A 19,288-nucleotide genomic window follows, 5' to 3' on the forward strand; every position below is an offset into this window, starting at 1 on the left:
GTATTTTTCAGCCTCAAGCAAGAGATTTTTTGGGTGGTTTTCTGCAGCCCTGTGGATGGACTGGATGGCCTTCTCATGTTGCTGAGAGATGTGCTGTACACTGCTGCTTTCACAGTGTCCTTGCCAGCTGCTGACTCCCAGCTCAGAGGCTGTGGAGTTTTCCCCACAGAAAAAAACAACTAAGTCTTTCACTCTCTGTTCCTCACTTGGACCAGTCCTTAGGTGTATACTGTGGGTTGTTTTTTTTTTTTTTTTTTTTAGCTTCTCAGCACTTAGATACTTTCGTTTTGAGCCAAGGGCCTCCTAGAACAACGCAGTATCTGTGTGTTGACAGTAATAGCCTATGAGCCAGAGACACACAGCCAAGCTCTCCCTCCCACATGGGCTGGACTGCACACTTCACCTGCAGTAATCCACACACTTAGTCAGCACTAGCCTGCCCCAGGGCCAAGTGCCCCCGTCCTCTCGCCTCTTCCTCAACCCGAACCTATTAATTGATTCGATTCTGAACTTTTTGGCCACATTTATACTAATCCTCACTCAGGATGGTTTCTACCCACCTTCCATCCCACCCGCAGAGTGAACATTAGTGGATCACTGGTGAGGGTACATATTGCTTAGTTGGGCAGCTGGGTATTTACAAAAGGTTTGACCTGAAAAAAGATGCCAGTTTTTTCTTATAACATTATGGCCTTTCATTTATTGTGTGATTATCGATTTACATGGGGAGTTAGGAATGCTAAACAAGCGTAGAGTTTTTACATGGTCTGTTTCTGCTGAGTTCAGAAACTGGGGAACATCATTTGACTTCTGGCAAAAAGACAATTTAGAAAGGTGTTTTAAAACTGTCTTTTTGTTCTTTGCCCTGAATCTGAGATGGGAACATGTACTTCTAACGAAAGTAGAGTTTTAACCTTTAGGTAACCCTAGTAGAGAAGAAACTATGTTGTATGAAAGTCATGTGCAGGGTCCACATTCAATATCGAATGACAAATCAGAACAATCTCCCTCAAGGCATGTCTCTCTTCATAGTGGCATCACAAGATTTCTCTTAAAGCCTCGACCTAGTGGTACGATAATGGTATTATAGGCCTACATGAGATGAATACATAAGAGAAAACTAAATGGGTAGTAAGAGTATAGGAAAATTAAAAGAAAGGACAAGGAGAGTAAATGAGATTTTAAGGAACAAAACGAAGCTGTGTGTGTGTGTGTGTGTGTGTGTATCTGTAGGGCCTGATGTTACTCCTCTTTATTCAACATAAAGTAGATACTTGATGGTACGCAGAAGTATCAGGGAGAAATCAGAGTTCCACCTTTGGAGTCTTTTCTTCTGATTCATGATTTTCTCCCTGAAAAACATCATGACACCGATATTTAGATTTGGATTCCACTCTTGTTTCTGAGTTCTGAGATTAAAGAACTGAGCTATTTAGTTACTCATGGAAGTCTTAATCTACCTGCAATCTCATGAACTCTTTATATGGAATTTGATTTGTTTCCCACTGATATTGTGCACAGAACGGTGAAATTCAAAATTCAGCTCCTTTGAATAGGCAAGACCTTTCCAAAAATGCTTTTGTAGTTCTATTCTCTGTTCCCAAAAAGCATCAAGACTCTGTTCACCATATCGTCATTTACCTTTGTTCTTAATCAAATCCAGTGGAGCCCAGAGAAATTTTATTCAATGGGAAATAAAAGAGACATAGAGGAAGAAAACTCAACTTGCTTTCCTTATAGTCTCACACTTACCAGCCATTTCCCTTTTAGGAATCCATCACAAAAGCTTTGCACGTGCTCTACAGAAACTTCTGCCATGGGCAAGGTATCCCACTCCTCATCCACAGTTCGGTAAATGGCCAGTGCAGGCAGTTGAGACTCCTTTAGTTTGAAAAATGATATCACCTTCCCATTTTGCTTCACACCGCTGTCCACCAGAATAAAAAGAATCTGCAGTTGGAGAAGTTTGAAAGAGAAAGATCTATGCGAGGTCCTGAGGAGAATGAGACATCCTGTAATTGTGGCAGTTTACTCTGATTGAATTTATGGTTCGTACCACACAATTTAAATCTTAGTCGAATTAGAATGAATTTATTCTTACTTTGAATTAGGTATTTTATCCTTTTGATCCAGTTGATATAGTTTTAAGAACATAGAAGGGAGAAAGTAGAACCTAATGGAATGAGTTTTAAATTTTGCCTCTGGTACTTTCTAGCGGTGTGACTTTCAGCACATTATTTAGCCTTGCTGACACTCAGGGCTCTCATGGGCAAAATGGGCTTTTGCTGGGGCGATTAAATGAGAGCATACATTCAGTATTTCTAGTACAGTTTTTGGCACATAGTGAGTACTTAAATGCTAAGTATTTTATATTATTAAATCAAACCTTCTACCCAGAGTAGAAATCTTCTTTATAATATTCTGATTAGAGCATTGGCTACATTTGGTAACACTGAAAACTTCCTGTGTTAGGAAAACAACCACCAGAAAGTCAGCTTATTTTATCCTCAGACAGTTCTCATGATTGAACAGGCCTCCTGGTTCAATGCAGTAGCCTTAAAATGGTTGAAGTTTTACTATGTCAGTGATATCAAGCAGAATTGCACAAAGTAGGAAAGGGAAAGAAATAAGTATTTATTGGACATCCAGTAGGCACCAAGTACGTGATAGGTGTTTGATATGAGAAATAAGCCCTGAAATCTAACACTTTAAGAGATCATGGCAAGTAGTAAAAAAAATGTGATAAATAGGTAATTTTTATTTTCACATCTATACTTTTGCTCAACTTATCAATGTAGAAAAAAAGAAATAGGATTACCACCAACAGAAGATATGATTATACAGGTCTTTAATAGTATAAAATACAGTATCTTTAATTTTAAATCACAGTAATGTGATCTACTATGTTCCAGTTCTTACTTTATCTTTTAACCGTACTTGTTTTCCTTATATATTTCAGTTCCCTCACCCCATGCCACTTTTTCTAGTGTGCATGTGCCGAATTTTCAAAAGGGTGTCTCTCATGCCAGACTTACCTTCCCCTGGAAAAGCTTAGCTGCCTTCTTGTATCTGTGCATGCTTTCTTCATACTCTGGGGAGGCCTTGTTCATCATCAGGAGAAGATGAATCTGAATCATACTATTAAATAAGCCAATTGCAGTCTGGCAAGTTGAAATGTATCATAGTAGAATAAAAGAGAGATGGGGTGAAAAAAAAAAAAGCAATCTATTAGAGGCAACCCAGTAAATACATAGACAGAAACATAAATGAGAGCCGTCAACCAATAACACAAATGATAATTAGCCTCCAAGATGGCTCTCGGTAAGTCACACACTCTGGTTTTCATACAATGGTGTAGATCCCTTTTTTCCACATGGAATAGGGCTGAGCTGAGTAACCAGTGAGATATTGCAGATATGCTGGAGTGTGACTTCCAAGAATTAAGTCGTCAAAGACATTGTGGGTTCTGCCTTACTTTTATATCAATTACTCTGGGAAAAGCCAGTCCTATTGTTGGGTGTTTAAGCAGCTTTATAGAGAGATTCACAAAGCAAGGAACTAAGCTCTCTTACAAACAACCAACATGGACTTGTCTGCCATGTGACTGAGCCATCTTGGAAACAGATCTTCCGGCCCCCATCACACCTTCAGATGACCTTGCCTCCATAACCTATCACAGCAACTTCACAAGAGGCCCCCGATTAGAAGCACCTAGCCTAGTCACTTCCAAATTGCTTCCCATAGAACTGTGTGAGATAATCAATTTTTACTCTTTTAAACTGTTAAGTTTTGGGGTAATCTCTCTTCATGTGTTAAGAGCAGTCAGATACATTTAAAATGTGGCCTTTGACTCCATATTAATAGTGCACACTTTTGAGTGCTTACTATCTGTTGGGCACTGTTTTCAGGTCTCCACATATAATAACTAATTTAATTCTCAAATTCCCAGTTTTATAAATGAGAAAATTGAGGCACAGACTCTCTCAAAGTCACATAAGAGGTGGACTGGGATTCACACAAGAGAGTCTGGCTCCAGAGTCCATGCTTTTAAACCATCAGAATGTACATAAAAAACTCCTTCTAAACCAGTTCAACCCTAAATGTGGTTGAACCAGTTTACCTCGGGTCAATAATGAGATGAGATCTTCAGGAGATCAGAAACATTTTTTGCTGATTAGAGATGGTAATTCGCCATGAAGTCATCAGTGACGGAAGAGAGTGAGATAGCTTTGAGCCAGAGTAAGGAGAAGAGAGAGTGAAAATATGGCACTGGCTCCCTTCATTTCATTTTCCAGAAATAGTGCTGCAAAAGTCTTTTTTTAAAAAAAATTCCATTCCCTTTCAACTCTCCTAAATACAGAAAACATTGCTGTAAAACTAGCACGTGCACAGGAAGAGAGAGAGAGAGTATGGCGGGTTAACAAACCTCTGGGCATAGTCCCAGGATGGTGGGAAGGGAAACAATTAGGTAGGATCCTTTTGGAAGCTACACACTGCTGTGTAGAGATTCTTTAGGTTTATTGGCCAACATGTAGTCAAGGAAGGCTCTATTGGTTCTTTCCAAAACATTCTTCCTAGAGTTTAAAACCAGTTCTTAGATTTTTAAATTTGGGAGATTAGATGTTAAGTAATTGTCTGTTGTTTGACTAGATTCCACTACTTAAATTTAGAGCATGCATCTATGCTCCTACAACAGACATGGAGGATAATCCTTGGGAAGAGTCAAGAAATCAAAGCTAGCGAGTCAGAAGGTACAGTTGTCTTAGCAGAAGGGATTGAGCATAGCAAAAGTGATTAGTTTAATCCTCATAAACACAGTCTAATTTTTTACCTTGAAGCCAAGTATTGAGTCTGTACATTAAAAATACATGTTAGACCAAATACATTTCTGTGACTTTCTGCCCAGTTGCTGCTGATACAAACCTCTGTACCATAAGCAAATGAGCAATAGCTATAGTAGTGGAGCAGGTCTCCAAATGAAAAAAGTACTACTTTTGGGAAATGGAAGTCACAATAAAAGTTGAACTTGCACCTATAAAGAAATTCTTACCTAATTTCTTCTTGATGTGGTTTGCCTTCACTACTAAAGTGAAGTTTAAAATAATGTCATTCTTCTCTAAGATAAAAGATAGATCAGGCATAAGAACTCAGGAAAGCCAATTCTTGCCACTGCCTTAGTTGTCCCGCAGAACTTAGGACCATAGGGCCATAAACCCAGGAACCATAAAGTCTTTTCTGGTCCCACATGCATTCCTGGCATCTCTATAGACACAATGACCAGATTGACGATGGTCTAGAAAGAAAAATTTTTTTCAATTATTGCTGTCAACAAACCTAGATGCGTGCATTTAGAACCTTAGCGAAAGTGGAAATGGAGTTAGCACTCCATGGAGACAAAACATCGTGTGAGAGGTGGACATGAATTTAGTCAACAGGAAAGGGGTGTTTTCTGTTGAAGGCTGTGTAGGGCAATGGAAAAACCACAGGATTCAGTCAGACAGACCAGTCATGAAAAAGGCAGAGACAAGTGCAGAGGGCTGTCTGTGAAGCTCAAATTCCTAGTCACATGGCCTTGAGGAGGTTACTTCAATTTTCTGAACTCCCTCCCATTTTCTCTCCTGTGAAATGGAAATACACAAGACGAACTAATGCATGATGAGTTAAAATTTTTGCTTTCGATTATGCCTTTTCTACTTACTGTGTGATCTTGACTAAGTCACTTGGATCTTGAATGTTCTCCTTTATAAAATGGGCATAATAATTTCCTCTCTTCTACCTCAAAAAATCAATGTGAGGATTAAATGAGAATATGGTGGAAAAGGGTATTGTAATTTCTAAAGACCTTGACATGTTGTAAAATGTCATTATTAGAGAATGCATAACAATTCTGAACTGATATGGATCAATGGAAATTAATACTCCATCACTCTATGATCTCTGGCAGAGAAAAGAGAAAGCAGGCCATATAAGATAATTCTACAAGCTGTAGAGTGTTAGATTATGAGGACAGATGGACCACCACCTTGACCCAAGCTGCGTACAGCGTGCAACACCAAAAGAAGACAAACATAGAAAGAAAGCTGAGTCACTATGTGGGTCTAGGCGTGTGCAGGTGATGCCACACCCAAATTATTAGTTACTGGTCCACAAGGATGTAGGCACATAAAATGGGAAGAAGTGTATGAAAACTTTTATAGGAATTTTACATAGCTGCAACATCCAAATATGTCATCCTTAGGGTTTTTTTTTTAATTTTTTGTTTATTTTATTGCATTTTACAAAAATATTGGTTCCTGATGCTTTAGGGAAAAAAAATGGAGCTACATCATAGATTGCAATCTCATTTGAGAATGTGGGCTAGAGTGTTGCTAGGATCAGAGTTACCTTTACTGAACACTGTCAGGCAGGAAATCTCAGAAGTTTTTGAATCAGCCACCTTAACTTTGCATTATGGCTCTCTTTCTTATTAGCCAGGTGATAGATCATTTAACTTTCCTGACTCTGTTTCTTTCTATGTTGAATAGAGACAAGTCTATGAATCTTAAGAATGGAATATAAACAACTAGGTATTCCATTAATGGCAGTTACTGTTATTATTGGTTAAAGGATCAGAACTCCTAGAGGAAAAGATCTTTGCTATTAAGACAAGTACCCTCCTTGACACAGGGACTTTAGGGGCTGGAGACAGGGGATATTCTTTACCACAGGGTTGTACTCTGTCACCAAGTAGAGGCTGTTGATTTCAATGAAACGGCTTAATTTGGTGGCATCAATGCTTTCAATGTCTTCACTGTCTAAATCCAGTTGTTCGTTATCCGCCTGGGCAACATAAAAAAAAAAGGATAAAATTGTCGCTGTTTTGTCTTTATCCATTGATAAATGTTTCTGGACTATCTACCACATGTCAGGCACTGTTAAAGCTCCAAAAACAGAACTGTAAATAGATGATACTCTCTGCCCTCAAGGAACACACTGCCATGTGGGATACAAAGAAGTGGGCAGAAATGTCCCACAAGTTATGGCAAGTATCATCACAGGTCCATATATCATCTAAGAAAGAACAGAAAAGTTTTCATAAAGAGGTAGTTCCGTTAGAAGGCTATAAATGTATCCATAAATTTTGTATGTAGATCTTTTTATTCAGTTCAAAATATTTTTAAAAATTTTTGTTCTTATTTCTTCTCTAAACTATTGATTATTTCGAAGTATATTCCTTAATTTTAAAGTAAGACTTTCTGGTTATTTTCTTGTTATTGATTTCTAACTTAATTTCTACATTTTACATCTTTTATCAACTTTTATATGTTATGTGTCCTTAAAATTATGTACAGTCTACAGTTTTGAATGCAATATTCTATATATGCACATGAGGTAACATGGTTAATTTTATAGTTTAAATTTTCTGTATTGTTATTGATTTTAAAAACTAGTTTATTCTATCAAGAGAAGAGTGTTAAAATCTTCCAGTATGATTGGGAGATTTTTTTCTTAAATTTTTTCTTACAATTCTGCCAGTTATTCTGCCTATATATTTTCAGGACATGTATTAGATAAATGCAAATTTAGAATTGTTAAATCTTTTGTGCAAATTGAAAATTTATCATTATGAAAGATAATTCTTTATCTCTAAGAATGCTTGTTGCCTCAATGACTACTTTGTCTAATATTAATATACTTATTTCAGCTTTCTTTTGGAAGTGTTTGTATGGTATATCTTTATCCTCTTATCTTTATATTTTGCTTGTGTCCCTGTGTCATTATGTTTGAAAATGATGTCTCTTATAAAAAGTACATTGCTGTATTTTTAAATATGCATTTTTTCCATCATCTCTGCCTGTTGTACATTCCATTTTCCTGCATTTCTGGCCTCTTTTGAATTGATCAAATGCTTTGTATTATTCCTTTTTTCCTTTATGGGCTTAGAAGTTAAATAGGCTTTAGTAATTCTCTTAGGGATTACCAGCATACATTATACAACATGCACTCTTTACTTATCAAAATCTAATATTAATTGGCACTTTTATCCTTTTTTTAGACAATGCAGACATTAGAATATTATAATCCAGTTTACCTCCTCTCAACTCCATTCTCTGGCCCACACTCAAAAAGTACAGGTGATTACTGTCGTATGTCTTAATTCTAAATCTCACAAGACATTATTATCATTGTTATATAGTCAATATACCTTTACATTCATGCCCATATTTACATTTTAGTTTCTTTTCATTTTTTCCTGCATTTTTGAGTTTCTATCTGAGATTTCTCCCCTTTCTGCCAATAGGTCTTTCCTTTAGCATGAAGTAGTTCTCTTGGGTGACCTACTCTCTCAGCGTGGTTGTTTCAAATATCTTTATTTAACCTTTGTTTTTGAAGGCTATTTTGCTGGAAATACAATTCTAAGTTGACAGTTATTCTTTTTCAATTTTTGCAAGGTATAATTCTTTATATTTTGCATTCCACTCTTTCTGTAGAGAAGTCATCTGTGAACCTTAGTATTACCCCTTTGAGATTATTTTGAGGGCAATCTCTTTTCTCTGATTTAAGATTTTTTTCTTTTTCTTTGAGTTTTAGCTATTATACTATAGTATGGCTAAGGGTAGATTATATGTGTAATTATATATATTATATGAGTGTGAATATATGTGTATATATTTATATATTCATATATGATAATTCTAATACAATTTCAGGAATCGAGATGATTTGAATTTGTGCTGCAGTCCTTGGGAGGATGGGTCTACTTATGGCTCATTCTTGTTATTAGGGTATTGCTCTTTAGGTTCTAAAGCAGAGCAAAGGGTATTTTACTAAATCTACCTCTTACTTTCTCTTCTGGGCCCTAGATTTCAACTTTTACTTTTCTGGCTCTTTGAGGGTCTCAGAAATGCTCATAAACCTCTCAGCCTCTTGGTTGCTGCTTCTAGAACTTGCAAAAGTCTCCCAGAAGAAAAGCACTCCCAATACGGGGTTTACCTTTTGGGTTTCCGTCTTCCAGATCTTTGTCTAGACATTTTCCTCTCTCTAACTAATTCCCGTTTTTTTGGCCCAGTTTTTTTTTTTGTTTGTTTGTTTTTTGTTTTAATTGTCTGTGGTAGAAGGGGCTGCCTGGTCTCTTACCCCAGAATTACATTTTAGAACCACCTTTCCACCATAGTTAGGTATATTAAAAGATAGGATTTCATAGGCCAATCATTGTTTTCAGAGTTTCCCATTCCTCTCCTCCAGTCTACTCATGACCATTAAGACACAATGTAGTGCATCCATAACTCATAGCATCTATGCCTACAGATAAAATGATCAAGGCCGAGTCCTGAACAATTCCCTTTCCTAAAATACTTTGGGTCACTTTTGGGATCTTTGGACCACCAACCCTTGGATATTTCTTTAACCTCTTCCCCTTATACCTGCTATCTTATGTAGGTCCTATTCAGTCAAATCTTGCCATGGATCATTCTTCTGCTCTCAGGATCCTTTCTCCCAGTCTACCCAGCAAAGTCAGAGGTAATTATCATTTTAGTTTATGCATGAAGGAATTCAGACAAAGGTAAATTAAAGTCACTAAACAGTAAGAGTCTAATATTGTTCTTTATTGTCATCCCTATGATGACTCCCATTTTCTATTTTTCACTTCTTTTGTTCAAGATTGTCTCTCGCTGGGTTCATTAAATGCAATACAAACCTCTAAGAAGCTTGATGCACTCTTTATGTTTAATTTGGTTAATTCTCTGTATATCTAGTCATTCTCTTATAATCCATTTTTTATGAATTATTTATTGAGTGCCTTCCCTATGTTGTGCACTGAGGCACAGATGTGCTGACATTCACTCAAGTAGCAATTTAATCACTATTTTATGACTTTTTCGCAACTCAAATTTATGAAATAAATAACTGCTGAGGTACAGAAAACATTTGTATTTCTGAAAAAGTTTTTTTGAAAAAATTTATCAAAACCACGGGCTATTTTAAACTGTGAACTCCCTTTGTATATTGGATTGTTTTAAAATTCACAAAGTTCAAAGTGGAAAGCTTGAGGCAGAAATATAAAAGCAAGAGAAAAGTCTTCTTAGGTGCAGTCTTTACTCACTGTGCTACCATCCTCCCTAAGTCAATAAGAGCGAGAAGAGAAATAAAATGAGCACACAGATCTTCACTGTGGCTTAAGGCTTGGTTTGCCAGCTGGCACATCTTCACAGTTAAGGGTTTTCTAATTGCAGCGATCAAACTTATCATTATTATAATCACAATCAGGGCCTTTTTCATATTTAATATGTTTACTTATTACTTTATGATTATTTTTCTAGGAACTCATAGGCCTGGTGTCTGTGCCTCAGCTGACTTAGCTGTGCTCGGGGCCAGGAGCCCCCTCCCTCTGGCTCTCTTTTCCAGGCAGTCCGTCACATTTCCCAGAACAGAGGCAACAGGAAAGCCAGTAACTCCAGGTGTTTCTGGACTTAAGGCATGCAGTATATTGGAGGTAGAAGATGCTAAGTGGTGATAACATTCTCTAAAAGGCAAAGAGCTTTAATAAAAACCACTCTCCTGAAGTCTCTCCAGTTTGTACTGCTTCTTTTAACAAAACCTGACTGATTATTTCACTGTTTTTTAAACCAATAAACTCTGGAACATTCATGTGTAGGCTTCCTGGAAACAACATCTGAACAGGAAATTTGCCTTCTATAAAGGGAATTAATTATCTGTATAATTCACTGGAAAGGAAATCTGACCCTAGAACCAAGAGTTGGGAAAAAAATTCTTTAAAATATATTTTTCTACTTTTTGGAGAGAATTTTACTAGAGATATCATATTATTTTTCTCTTCAAGTAAAGAAGCTTCTGAAGAAAAGCAGGAAAAGTAAATCAGGATTGCCACCTTGAAATATGATTTTGAGATTCCCCAAAAGTATCTGAAGTGGATTGGTTTATGTTCTAGACATTACTTCTATCAAACCAACAGATTTAATCACTCCTTTTATGTTAATTAGTATTTCAGCAATATTCCTTTGAATTCCTATGTATTTCTCTAATTAACACCCCAGCTTTTGACAAAATGTATTAAAGTCACCTTAGTTGACATCGTAGTTATAGTATATTGGATAGCACTGAAAAGTCATCTGTTAAACAAATGCCCTCATGTCTTTGGGTTTGTTTTTATAAGCTGCTTAGCTTACCATATGTTTGGTAAATGTATGCTTTAAAATATTTAATAATTTGATATATATTACTTCTTGCATTTCCTATCCATTTATTTTTATGCACTAGTTCCTTCTGATGCTCTTTGTTTGGCAAGGTAAGTTTCTTATATTAGGTACCCAACAAATAACCATAAAAGGAATGAAAGAATGCCTCTACTGTGTTTCCATTACTATCCTATTGAGTTAAAGTTAGGCGAATTATATTTCTTAAAATAGAAGTCAAAGCAAATTAAATGTTCAAATAATATCTGAAATTTCCTTTTAAGATGGGCTCATGGTTTATTCAATACAGTATTATATCTCTGTAAGGGCAATAACAAGAGTCTTGTTGGAGAGTATAAAGTGTCATGCCGCAGTCACACTCAGAAAAGACAGACAGGCTACCTTACACAACTTATTACCGTTCATCTTACTTAAAGTTTTCCCGATGATGTTTATATAATGGGCCTGCATTATTTCTGGAGAGTGATGCATTCCATGAATGTAGCATTTACTGGCTTCTTATTGCTCCAATATTTCAAGCATTAAGTAACTCAACTCACGGTCTTATTATTGTTTTCACTTATCATTTCAGTTTATTTCTAAATATGTTCTTACAACTGAAAATTCTATATGTTTAAATTCTGAATTCAAAATATGTAATGCTTACTTTAAATCTTGAGAAATTATTCTGGGATTTGATAAACTGTGCCAGGGGTATAGAGAAATGGTTTAAGAAAAAGCAGTTTAAAAAAAGAAGTCTTCAGAAGGAGGGGCATTAGAATAGCTAGAATCTTGGAGTAAAAAAAAAAAACTTCACAAAGGTTTTCTTCAGCAATAAGTGCTTTAGAAAGTCACTGTAGTGTCACAGAAAAGGTATGCGTAGGAGTTAGCAGTGTTGGGTGTCAATCAGATGTCTGTTGTGTCTTAGTTGTGAGACTTTGGACAGCTGAATCAATCTCATGAAACCATAGTTTCCTTATTGATAATGTAGGGATCATAATTATTTCATCAAATTCTTGGGAGAATTAAATGGTAGAATATTGAAAAACATTTGGAATAGTGTCTATCATAAATTAGGCACCAAAACAAACAAACGAACAAACAAATGAGCAGAACAAACTATGAATCTAACATGAAAGATACCAGATAATTTGCAAAAGGTTTACATTTCCCAAGGTAAAGAAAAATAGTTTTGGTTGATGATCTCTTAAAAAAAAAAAAGTTATCTCAAACTCCTGAATAAGAACTCTACTAAAATATGGACTCAACTTTTGAAAGTGTAAACTGAGAATAAAGTGTTTATTTAAAAGCTGGCACAGCATAAACTGAACCTCTCCCAGATCTGCAAATGGAGTAGGGTAGGAACCAAAGTGTTTGTTTTTAGTATGGCACATAAATAATCTTGTCCACAGAGGTCTCAAGAGTTCATTCAGAACAGGTCTGCCACTAGCAGTAAACAAAAAACAGATGCTAAAGAAGAGTGAACGGCTCTGGGAAGTCATCAACAGGACTTTATAAAGAATAAGTTGTGCGCAGAGCTAATGTGCCCATTAGAGGTTTAGAATGTAGAGACATCGAAAGCAACAGCACTTGTTTTTCTTCTCCTTGTGTGTATCTTGGTAGTACTGGCTTTAAAATCAGGACTTTGCAAGATCTATAAACAACAAACTGATTAGAATTTTCATATTGAAGGGTTACTACAGATGGCTCAACAGTAACATGAAAGGCATTAACCTAACCGTCCATATCTTTCTTGCCAAAGCTTTTCACAGGAGAGTTTGATTTAATCCTATTTCACGATAATGAAAATGCAAACCCGCAACCGTTATCCAGGTGGGGAAAGAGTCGGTAAAGGGACTCAGGCACCCTCAAACATACTTTTGGAGGTTAGTCTGTTCCTCAAACCCTTTCTTAGTGTCTTCTGAGTACCAGAGACGTATCGTAGACCTTTGGAATACGAAGACAAGTAAGTCCTGGTTTCTGCCCTTGAATAGCTCCTGGTCCAGTGGGGTAAAAGATGAGACAGACAGAAATACATAACTTGCACTGTAAAGTGGTAAATGAAAATGGAGATATGGAAGTCTAGAGGAACACTTAGGCCAATTTGGAGATTCCAAGGAGGCTTTCTGAAGGATAAGATGCCTAATCGATTCACTGGAATGTGAGGAGGAATCAGCTGGGTGAGGCTAAGTGAAAGGGGAACACTCAAGGGCAGTGGCATTCTAGGCAGAGGAATAATAGTGTGTGAAATAATCGAATTGTATCATCATACTGCATATATATGGGTATTGAGAGGGTAAAGGCCAGGGTGAGAATGTTCTTGAAAGGGGAGTAGAGAAGCAGGTAGTGGCCAGGTCATAAAAGACTTATGTTTAAATATCTTAATTTTGGTATTTTAAGAAACGGGGACTATTTAAGAAGGAAGCATCATGGTCAAATTTCCATTTTAAATCTGTCACTGTACCAATCTAGAAATTACATATGAAGGAATAAAGAGAGATCAATTAAGAAGCTATGGTAATTGTCTATGCCAAATATGCTAAGAATCTGAAAGAGGAAAGAAGTAGAAAGAGTGAAGGAGAATGTAGTTTCAATAAGATAAGAGGTACAATTGGCAAAAATTAGAGACTGAATGATAGCCATTCAATAAAATAGTGTTTTAGAGGAAAGAACGTGATTCAGCAGGTGCAGATGATAAATTCAGTTTTGAATATGTTAAGATTGTGGTGCTTATGAGGGTATCCAAATAGTTACATATAGCAAGGATTTGAATCATGAGAAAGATCCAGGCTAGAAATAAAACCTACCAAATCCTCATGTGTTACTCAAGCATAAAACAGAATTATATCACCCAAGGATTACACATTCATTCATTAATTGATTCATTCACATATTCATTTATTCAATGAACACATAATGAGCACCTGCTATGTGTCAGGCACTTTTTTAGGTTCTGTGGTTGAAGTAGTGAACAAAACAGTCTCTCCCTCCATGAAATCTGGATTCTATAATCTAGATTAGGGAGAGCATTGGGTCAGGCAGTAGTGTAGGTGAAGAGAAGGTCTTAAAGAGATTAGGAAAAAAAGAAGAGGACCAAGAGAAGTGGGACTCTAGAAGTCAAGGAAAGAGAGAAGCTTAAAGAGAAAAGCGTGGTCAACATGTCAAATATGGCAGAAATGTTCAGTAAAAGAAGACGTAAAAAGTGTTCATTGGATTGGAAGTATGAAAAGCCGTTTTAATAGAGTACAGGGTATAAACCAGATAACAGTGTATTTAAGAGCTTAAAAAAGTTGGAGACATTGAATATAAAATACTTGTAAGAGAGAGTTGGTGAGAAGTGAAAGAGATAGATAAGAGGGTGAAGAACATTTAGCCCAGAAATTTTGAAACTTTATCTTTTGCTCAGTTTCCCACTTTGCCCCTCCCTATCTTTCTGAGGGTGGACTCTGGTCATCTTTACCTTGGTACTCCACTGATAATACAAACTCAACAATCAAACACAGGATCAGAAAAACTTATTTCTGTGTATACCTTCAAAAACTTATTTCTGTGTATATCTTCACTATTATTAGATACCCTAACTTTAAACTTTGGCTCCTTTCCATCATTTTGATATCTAATCCTTGAAAAACCTGCTTTTTCTTCAATTTCTATTGCTACCTCTCTACTACAGACCCTTAGTACATGATCTGTTTTGCCACCTAACAAAGTTCTTTGCAGTCTTGTCTTTTTGCCTAATAATCCATCCTATCCATTTTCAAAATAATGTTGCTAAAATCTCCATGATCTAAAGATTTAGGGGTTTTCCAGTGCCAACCAAATTAAGCAAAAACCCATCAAGCTGGTTTTCAAATTTCTCCACAATATGGTTCCAATTAAGCCTCTCTGTCTTATATTTACTTCTCCAAAATATTTACCTAGAGATCCAGTCAAATTGGCCTGATCATTGTTTCTTAAGTTACATTTTTTCCGTCTTGGCTATTAATTCTCTTCCACTTTGTCCAAATATTATCTATCCTTTAAATCCTGGTTCGTTTGTCTTCCTTATAAATTTTTTTTGGTCAGAATTCCTACTTTTACCCTTTTTACCTTATAATACTTTAACCATGCTTTGTATTCTAACCATATTTACAATCTCTACTGTATTTTAAGATCTATGAGAGAATATACTTAACATGTTTTTAATATTAATATCTTGCCTATGGTACATAGTAGTTGTTTAATGCATGTTTGACAAGTGTAAGGGAACTCCTAAAGACATAAAAATATGAAATTTTAGAGCTCAGAATGACCTTAGAGATGATATGGTTAATTTTATTGTATAGATGAAAGAATTGGAGCTAAGAAATGTTAAATGACTTGCTCAAGTCACATGGCTGATCAGTGACCAGGCAGAGCTACACATTTCATCTCCTGCCTCTTAGTCCAGCTCTCTTTCCGTTTCAGAACAGCATGTGTTTGGGAAGCTTGAGTTGAGCCATCATCCTTGTCATCATTGTCCCTGACTTGGGCATCAATCTTTGTGTTAAAGACAGACTTCTTTCTAGACTCAGAAGTCTGTGCATCCACAGCCTAAGGAAAAACTGGGAGGAGGCTTGAGCTGCCCAGGCAACTTACCAGACGGAAGAGAGAGATGGTGTTCCCAGTGACGTTGTAGTGAGCCAGAACCTTAGAATCAGTGCTGATTCCAAAGGACACGTCTTGAAATTTCTGCACCAGACTATGAAATACGGACACTGCTGGTGTTTCTAAATCCTAAAAACAAGTGGGGAGAAAACCTCACAGAGGTTATTTTGGAGGGGAGAAATATAGAAACAGAACAGGGAGTAGAAATGTGCTCACTCATATCAGAAATCATAGACTTAGTGTCCCGTGATACAACATTTGGCTCTAAGAATGCAGGCTAAATTTGCAGTGGCATTGCTGAATTTTCTAGGCTGGACGGGTTAGTTGGTAACCACAAAGTCATGGTCAAGCCCGGGATACCTGCCTGGCCTTACTGTAGAACTTACAGTTTTTGCTATCTGAGAGGGGCCTCAAAATCATAGCTGCCTGCAAAGTTAGGCTTCATTGTCATTGATGCTCATGGGGAAGCATATATTTTAGGAACAATTTGTGGAGGCAAGAAGAAATGCAAAAATAAGAAATAAGTGCCATCAAAAGGGCAAAAAAGAAAAAATAATGAATTAAAATGGAGGCTTAGAAGTTTTGTTAACATATGTTTGTGCAGGGTGTGGGAGAATAGTCTTTCTCCTTCTACTGTGTGTAAGCCTGAGGCATTGCCTATGAAAGATACTGCTCGCATGTTGCTTCAGCTCTGGAACCCAGGCTTGCAGGAGGGAACAGAGAAGGCACTTATGAGTGATAAATCTAGCCCTTCTATAGCAAGCTGACATCATTTTCCCTGCTGTTACAGGACCATCGCCCACAGCAGCTTCAGGTAATAAACAGGAATGAACATATTCTTTGCTGACATCTCTCTGGGCTGAGGGAAGAGATGTGAAAAGAGAGAAAAAAAAGACGGTTAGCCTTGCATCTGGGGTCAAGCAGAGGCAGCTGGTACCATGCTCATCTGAAAAGGTGTGTGGAGTTCATTCGAGGCGATGAACAATTGTGAATCTAGGCTTCCCCCTTTTTATTCTGCTCTTTAGAATAAACAATGGAATTGCTCACAGATCAAATGATGGCATCTGGTGGCTGCTTAAGTTACTGCACATTTCTCTAGTTCTACTCCTTTGCCCCTCCCTGCCTTTCTGAGGGTGGCTGTTTTTGTCTGCCGCTTAGATCTCTCATCACTGAAAAATGCGCTCCCCACTCTACCTCTCCCACTTACATCTCATCACAGCTACTTCCAGCTGTGTACACAGAATTGACAGGGTGATGGTGAGTTGGGATTAATGAATGAAAACAGAAAAAGATCTGCAGTAAGAGAGAAGGGGCTTGATCAGCTGTGAGAACCACCAGATGTAACCTCAAGAGAAAGATAAAAATCCTGGAAGGATGCCCTCTCATTACGGCTGCTTTCATTAGCCAGGCAGCCAGTCTGGAAGATGGAGGCTAATACCTTCAGAAAGCTAACATATACGAAATGGTGTCCTTTTCCAGCATTTCAGAGTAAACAAAAAGGAAGAAGAATGAGGGACGACCTATTTGATGAGGCTTTAGACGATGGTAACTATTGACTAATGCTTTGCTTGGATGATAGAAGTCGGCTTTACTCTGGCCCCTGCCTCAGCAATCAGATACTGACTTAAGCTTCAAATTATCCAGAGATGAGGAGACCCAGCCAGCAGCCTCAGAACTCTTGAAGCAAGTAGAAGAAAGACGTAATTCAGAGACTGAGAATGTCTAGAAATTGAGAGATCTCGAATGACAAAGCTAAAAGCAGACTCTGCCCCTTTGGCTTCTAATGTCCTGTCATCTGGCCAGCAGGTGACTGCCATGGCTCCTTTGAGATAGAACATTTCTGTTTCTTTGGGGGGATAGCAAGCATGGTATCCGGACAAACCTGGAAGAAGCCTATGACAGCCACCTCAGCAGCAGCAATGAATTCCATGGCAGCTGGGACATCTGTGAGCCATATGGGTTCCTGAGAAGAACCAGGATCTTCTAGACACACGTAGACAGACGAGAGAGAGAGAGAGACAGAGAGAGAGAGAGAGAGGAAAAGAAGAGAATGTGTTAGGGACTGGATAGAAAAGCAGTTCTAAATAATGAGTGCATCTAAACTTTTTCTATTCACTCTAAGGCCAAGAAGATCTGAGAATGCAATTATCATTTCAAGGCTTTATTTTTATTTATTTTTTGGCCGACATATGGAGAGTGACTCCACTTTACGGCATCTCTCTCAAAGACAATGCAAGACTTCCTTCTTCTCCACTAGGCAACACAGGTCTTAATCTAGTATTTCCTGGAAATTTTTCTAGATTTGGAGGTAAAGTACCCAGTGTAGTACTGTGTTCCCTTCCATTCTCCTAACAATACTTTCACCCCGTGGTCACCCAAGTGCTTTTTTCTTTTACCTGAGGATTCCTGAATTTCTGCAGCACCATCTGGGGACAGCTCATACATGAAGAGACATAATAGAAACAGGAATCTGGATGGGGCAGCTTCCATTGTTCTTCTGCTCCTGCTCCAACCCCTGGACTTTGTGTTTTGAAACACGGATTCAGGGCAGCCCACTCTGCAGTTTAATGGCTGTGGTTTTATTAGTGCTCTGGGAACTTTGCAGCTGGCTCTAGAGAGACCTTCAACTTCTGAGATAAAAGACCAAGTTCAGTGATCGGGCCTCAGAACAAAACCAACCAGAACAAAGTCAGGTCAGTTTATTTAAATAAGAAAAATAAATAGTCTAGGCCAGGTTAAGTACTAGGGATACGAAGATGATTATAATCTGATCCAGCCTCTCCCAGCTTAGAGAGTCAATGTGAGAGATGAACAAATGAACATATAGTCTACATATAAAATGGAAAGTGCTAAAAGTTTTAGAAACTCAAAGGATGTTATGAGAGTACAGACTAAGGACGTTTAGGACAATGATGGGGTCAGTGAAGGCTTTCTTCCTTCAGGGATGCCCAAGCAGAGTCCTGAGTAAATAATTTTACCAAGCAAAAAAGATGGAAGAGGAGTTTCATGGAAAAAGCCAAAGCACAGAGATGCAAATGTAATGTGTGAGAGAATTGTAAGTAATTGAGTATTACTAAAGGAAGGGAATGATAAACATGGACAGAATCATGCTGGGGCCAGTCCTCAGGAAGCTTTGTACAATAAACATAGGAGCTTTGGTTCTACTTTGTAGGTGATGGTAATCCATTCACTGAAAGATCTTAAGCAGGACAGAAACAATGTCTGATTTGGCCCACAGGTATCTGCAGAACTCTCAGATTCCTACAGGCAGTGGGTTATATAGGTCTCAAGCTTAGGAAAAAGTTTCTTAAGATAATACCAAAAAATAAAACAAATTGAGATTTTTCTACTATTTATGTTTTAAATGTTCATTGTCCATTGCACTGAAACAGGGGGACCAAACTGTTTCCAGTCATATAAATGCCTCCTTACTGTGCCTGTTCACCCCCTCTGAGGAAACTCATAAATATGAACCTTCCAGTTACCAT

General features: G+C 37.5%; 1 protein-coding gene across 1 annotated transcript; it reads right to left on the reverse strand.

Annotated features, from left to right (window-relative positions):
• Window positions 1–1,246: 1,246 nt before the first annotated feature.
• ERP27 (endoplasmic reticulum protein 27) lies at window positions 1,247–19,173 on the reverse strand. Its single transcript, XM_039876422.1, has 7 exons — window positions 18,197–19,173; window positions 17,683–17,783; window positions 15,792–15,929; window positions 6,703–6,819; window positions 3,036–3,161; window positions 1,753–1,950; window positions 1,247–1,352 (listed from the first exon to the last, which is right to left on the reverse strand). Exons 1-7 carry the CDS (start codon window positions 18,288–18,290, stop codon window positions 1,305–1,307), a joined length of 822 nt encoding a protein of 273 aa, XP_039732356.1. The 5' UTR covers window positions 18,291–19,173; the 3' UTR covers window positions 1,247–1,304.
• Between the last annotated feature and the right edge of the window lie 115 nt (window positions 19,174–19,288).

The sequence above is a fragment of the Pteropus medius genome, unplaced genomic scaffold (assembly GCF_902729225.1).
Source record: "Pteropus medius unplaced genomic scaffold, Ma_sr-lr_union100, whole genome shotgun sequence".
NCBI classification, from domain to species: Eukaryota; Metazoa; Chordata; class Mammalia; order Chiroptera; family Pteropodidae; genus Pteropus; species Pteropus medius.